We start from the raw sequence: 5813 nt of genomic DNA, 5'->3' as shown, positions 1-5813 counted from the left end.
GTGCACGAGGCGCATTATATTGAGGTCCTTTTGTTTTCTGATTGGATGAAAGTAAAGGGGGCCGGGCATACGCGTTTTGTTCAGCCTAGAATTTTCCTTTCTATTGCTCAACTTAGAAGCTCGGCGCGCAATTTGAAAGCTGCCTTTGTTTCCGTGCTCTCAACGTCTAACGGTTACTGCTGTCAACTGTTCTCAGAAAGTCAGCGAGGTAAACACCGTTTACTGTCCCTTATTATAGTGTTGGCTTTGCCCTAACCCCCCTATTAGTACAATTTCCAAAGTCGGCCATGTGTATTTTATTACTGACACAAAGTGCGCAGTTGAGAGTGAGATATAAAGAGAACAAAACTGAGTGAAGTTGTTAAATTAACAACGCTTTTTTTACTGTTAAGTTGAGAAAGAGTTATGGAAAGGAACCTTGGAAACGATTGACAAACACACTGGGTATACAGTGTCATTTCATTTCATTCATACTTGCTCCTGTAATGCTACGGCCAAAAAATGAAGAATGACCTAAAGGACAAATCAATTAAGCAAATATTTTAAATGACAAGAACAATTGCTTCCAAACTTATTTATCTATTTTCTAGTTCCATCATGCTTCAAAACAAGCACGATAATGGCTGCAAGGACCAAATCTTAATAAGGGGTAGAACATCATTCATTTTCCCAAATAACTTAAGCAGTGCAGTGTTGTTGAGCAGCTGGAGCCTTTCCAGGAGTTATAAGATACAAGGCAGGAACAAGACCTGAAAGGAGCACCAGTCCATCACTGGGTAAACACACAAAATCACTTCAGGCAATTTTGCAACACCATCCATTAAAATACATCCACTGATGCATGTCTTTGGACTTGGAGGAAACCCATACACTACCACCACATGGGAAAAAACAACTGAATGTTTCTTGTTTTCTGGGGGGTGGTGGGAGGGGGCACAGAAGTTAGTGCTGGCCTACTTACAGTTCATGGCTGAATGTATTTTTGTGTTTTTCTCTAGGGACACAGGTTTTTTTTGTCTCTCCATCAAAAAGTCTTGTCTGTTAGGTGCATTGACAACTCTAGAGTGAATGATCTCACATCCATCCAGAATTCATTCCTTCTGACTGGTGCTGCCAGGCTGGTTTCTGGACACTGTAACAGTAAACTGAATCAATCGATGGAAAGATTACCAGTAGCAGTTGCTTTAGTTTTGGACAAAATGTGCTATTATCTATTATAAGTGTTTTTCATCTCTCAGCCTTTAACCTGGTGCCAGGATCAGGCCAGCTCTTTTGTAAATGTCCCTCCTTTAATAACCCATATTTGGGATGTTGCTGGTGAAAGTTGGCTGGGTTATTTGGTGATATTCTATTGCCTTTTCCAAAATGACCTTGCCATATAAAGGCCTTACGCATATTGTCATATATCAGATTTCTTTTTTCTGAAATCTGAAGAATTATATTCTAAATTAATTTGTGCAATGGAAGTCAAATATGCTGTATTCACTTGACTGATCGATTTTCCATTAGTGTCACAGAAACAGCTCTACAACTACCTCCGATTTCACACTGCTGGGGAAAGAAAAACTACCACAAAGATAAGGGATTTGCAAAATTAAACTCAGGAAATTGTTTGAATTTTAAATAATGACTTTTTACATGAACACAATAAAGAAATATAAGTAGAAAGTTTTTGTCTTGTCACAGTTTAAAATCAGACTTAAATTGCGTATATAAAGAAAACAACAATACATGTTCATTTTTTAAGTTTTGATATTCTTTGATTTTTTTTCATTCTGCTTGCCACTCACTCTGCTCCAGGATTTTTCAGGGAAAAATTGTAAATGTGAATTCAAAAAGTGAACTATGACCCTCATGTCCAACTAACACAGTCTCTTTATAATTTGAATTTTTACTGTTATCTAAAAAGAGAAATTACTACTTTGAATTATACCAAAGCCTCCTTTGCCAAGTTTTTTTTTTTTATCTCCTATATATATAGGATTAATCTCAAACATAAAAAAAACCTATTTGATTGCATAAATCTCCATCCCCTCAAAGCAATATTCATGAACATGAATTTTCTTTAAACATTGGCAGAATCATACAACGGCTGTCAATATATATATATATATACTGTATATATATATATATATATTCTCTCTCTCTCTCTCTCTCTCTCTCTCTCTCTCTCTCTCTCTCTCTCTCTCTCTCTCTCTCTCTCTCTCTCTCTCTCTCTCTCTCTCTCTCAGCAAGCTTCGTCTACTCTGGCTCCTTGAATGGAGTGAGCCAGCTCCTTTTATTCTGTTCCTGAGGGGTGCTCCAGGTGGCTCATCAGTATTACCTGGAATCACTCCCAGGTATGGTGAAAGTCCATTGTAGGGTGTTGCAGCTCCCCTTGGTGGCCGCCATAGAACCCAACAGGGCTGTGCCAAACTCTAAGTTAGAGCGTGCCCTGCGAGAATCCATGGTGCCACAGCCACCCAGAGGTTTTGCCTTCTATCGTCCCAGGGGAGATAGTGCCTTCAAGATGCTCTCTCCCCAGGTCCTTTTATCCAGTTGGCATCCCAACTGGGTAATCGATGAGGCCGCCCGTCACACTGTCAATAATTCATTTTGAATGAGTTTGTCTTTTGTGTAATTTAAGTATTTCTTATTTGCAGGAAGAAAGAGATATCCACTGAACAAACAAACAAACACATTAATAATGTAATGAATATAATCAAAGTTGTAAAAGTCACAAATAAGGAAAATGGTGACACACAACAGTAATCATTTCACTGAAGAAGAAAACGGTGCAGGCTTTATACCAAATGTTGTGGCTGTGGTTCAGCAATGAAATGTTGCCACTTTTTTACAGTAGGTAGAAGCAGAGTGCTGTTTGCTCTGTGTTCATGTGTGTGATGGCAGATTAGTTGTAGGACCCATAAGTTTCCTGAAAGCTAAATGCAGCTTTATTATATTTCTAGTGTGTCTTTTTGTTCTGAATTTATTAGTGTTATTGCAAAATTCCTTTCTTTTTGTTGCTGTCGTTAATAAGCCATACACCTCTCAGGTACCACTCAAGCTACACAAGCTCGTTGCACAAGCTGCCATGTCATTCCTTTCCATGTTCCAGACCCATGGTACACACTTTCCAGAATGTATCCACACCACAAAGAAGAAGCATTGGCCTCAAGAGAACTCTTGTTGGAAGCAGTGGCATGTCTGTAATCCCAGCTGCTCCACAGTCCAAGCTTGGAGGGTAGCTTGTGCTCAGGAGGTGTCGATGGCAGAATCCCTATATCAACCAGGTGTCTGTGCTAACTTCAGCATCAGCATTGTGCTCCTGGGAGAGCCTAAGGCTACCATGTTGATTAAGGAGAAGGCAACATGCTCAGGTTGGGAACAGAGCAGGTCAAAGTCCCTGTGTTGGTCAGTAGTGGCATCGTGCCTGTAAGTTAGCGCTTTGACCCAGGCTGGTGATAAAGAGGGATATACAGTATCCTAGCATTTATGCTACAGCCTTCAATTGTGATTTTGACCACATTTTTTCACAATCTCCCGTGTTGTCATCTGGCCATTCTTAGTTAGAATGGATTTTGAGTTTTCATAGTTGTGCAGCTAATGAACCTGAATTTTCTCCAGCACACTGTTTGTTTGCAGTTGTGTGATAACCCTTCTGTACATGGTTAAAGGTAGTACAATTTATCCTTGTTGATCCTGTACTTAATTGTTAGTTCTATATCAAAACCATCCATCCATGCATCCATTATCCAACCTGTGTTATCCTAACTACAGGGTCACGGGGGTCTGCTGGAGCCAGTCCCAGCCAACACAGCGCGCAAGGTACGAAACAAACCCCAGACAAGGCGCCAGCCCACCGCAGAGCACGCAGACACACGCACACACACATACACAAAGCACACACTAGGGACAATTTACGATCGCCAATGCACCTAACCTGCATGTGTTTTGAACTGTGGGAGGAAACCCACGCAGACACGGGGAGAACATGCAAACTCCTTGCAGGGAGGACCCGGGAAGCGAACCCAGGTCTCCTAACTGGAGGCAGCAGCTCTACCCACTGCACCACCCTATCAAAACTAACTGATCTGAATTAACAAGCAAAAACTGTTGTGTGCAGTGCTTCCGTTTCAAAGCATGCATAATTAGGGAAAGGAATTCCTTTCTTTTCTTTTTTTATTGTTATTGAAACATCCCATGTATTTTTATAACTTAAGTCAATTTAGTGATCTAGTCCTAGTGGAAGCAGCTAATTGTCATCCAGGATTGTGGGGTAAGGAGCTTTTGCCACAGCAGCCCTGGTGGCAAGGCAGAAAGAAACATTTTATGCATGTATTGTCTTGGCCCTTGTCTTCTTCACTGGAGTCTAACTTAAAAATTATATAAATGTTTATATAGTATAATATTTGCATAAAATTATATCAATATAACTATATTAGATTTCATTTTAAATATGAGCAAGCAATGAAAAATTACACTCGTTGCGGTTGAGATTATATCTTTAAGCAAATGCAGCAAAAGTAATTGAAAATGCATTTGTTGTCATTATGAGAAGTTCTCATAAAGGAAATCAAAGTAAATTTCTGTGTTTTCATAAAGAAATCCAGAATCGGAAAAAGAAAGCAAGACTTGATTTTATTTTGGTTGAATATTTGGATATGCGATTAAACGGGGCAGGCGGAGTGGACGCGGATGTATAAGATTATGCTTTTCTTCAGGTTTGTCATTTTCTCATCATGTAGAAAGAAAACCATCGTCCAAAATTTAAACTCACCACAAAGCAGTGTTTGCCCAAGAGGCTGAAAAGGTGCGAGTTACCAGAGTTACATGTGCAGAACGGGACTTACAAAGAAAGGAGTAAAGGTTCATGAAGGCAGAACTATGTCACTCCTTTGGAAGCGCATTGATATTCATTTTCATGTGGTTAATAAGCGTCTTTGTTCTGCGTCTTTCTTTCAGAAACCGAAGAGCCAAAACAAAGCGCGATTTTTTAAAAGCCCGCGCAGACATTTCCTGGGCTGTTTTCGAGCAGGTCGTCCTTCCATTCATATTAGAGCGGTAATTGCCAGCGTTGTTATCACAAGTTTGATTGAACATCCTGAAGATATGTCTGGTCGTGGTAAAGGAGGAAAAGGGCTTGGTAAGGGTGGCGCAAAGCGTCATCGTAAAGTGCTGCGAGATAATATTCAAGGCATTACAAAGCCTGCTATCCGTCGTCTAGCCCGCCGAGGTGGAGTGAAGCGAATTTCTGGTTTGATCTATGAGGAGACTCGCGGCGTTCTCAAGGTGTTCCTGGAGAATGTCATCCGGGATGCTGTCACTTACACGGAGCACGCCAAGAGGAAGACCGTGACCGCCATGGATGTGGTATATGCCTTGAAGAGACAAGGTCGTACTCTGTACGGATTCGGAGGTTAAATGTCGATTGGAGCTTTACAAAGCAAATTCCCACCCAACCCCAAAGGCTCTTTTCAGAGCCACATACGTGTTCTACTTGGAGAGTTTTTCCAGTGTTGTATAATCTTACGGTAAGTTAACTGTTCTTTGAGTCAGTCAATTGGATGGGCGCGCTCCAAAGGATCGAGCGTTTTACTGATTACAATCCACTTCTGATTAAAGGCTGCTGCATTCTTAACGTACCAGCGACAATTTTATCGATTCCCTATTAGGCTGAGCATAGTTTCCAAGAGTGCTGTTTTTCCGAGCTTGATTTCCAGTACAGCTAGCTCAAACGATTTGTCCTGTCAATGTTCTACTCCTATGACTAGTGTAGCTCTTCTCGAGTTTAACAATTTCATGAACAAATCTGAGAAAATAAGCTTTGTTTT

General features: G+C 40.7%; 1 protein-coding gene across 1 annotated transcript; it reads left to right on the top strand.

The window, feature by feature from the left end:
- Positions 1 to 5079: 5079 nt before the first annotated feature.
- LOC120514483 (histone H4) lies at positions 5080 to 5467 on the top strand. The gene has a single exon (XM_039734882.1). It carries the CDS (start codon positions 5092 to 5094, stop codon positions 5401 to 5403), a length of 312 nt encoding a protein of 103 aa, XP_039590816.1. The 5' UTR covers positions 5080 to 5091; the 3' UTR covers positions 5404 to 5467.
- Positions 5468 to 5813: the final 346 nt, after the last annotated feature.

Source organism: Polypterus senegalus, chromosome 14, assembly GCF_016835505.1.
Source record: "Polypterus senegalus isolate Bchr_013 chromosome 14, ASM1683550v1, whole genome shotgun sequence".
NCBI classification, from domain to species: domain Eukaryota; kingdom Metazoa; phylum Chordata; class Cladistia; order Polypteriformes; family Polypteridae; genus Polypterus; species Polypterus senegalus.
The sequence above is the reverse complement of the archived record's forward strand: the minus strand, read 5'-3'. Positions and strand labels throughout refer to the sequence as shown.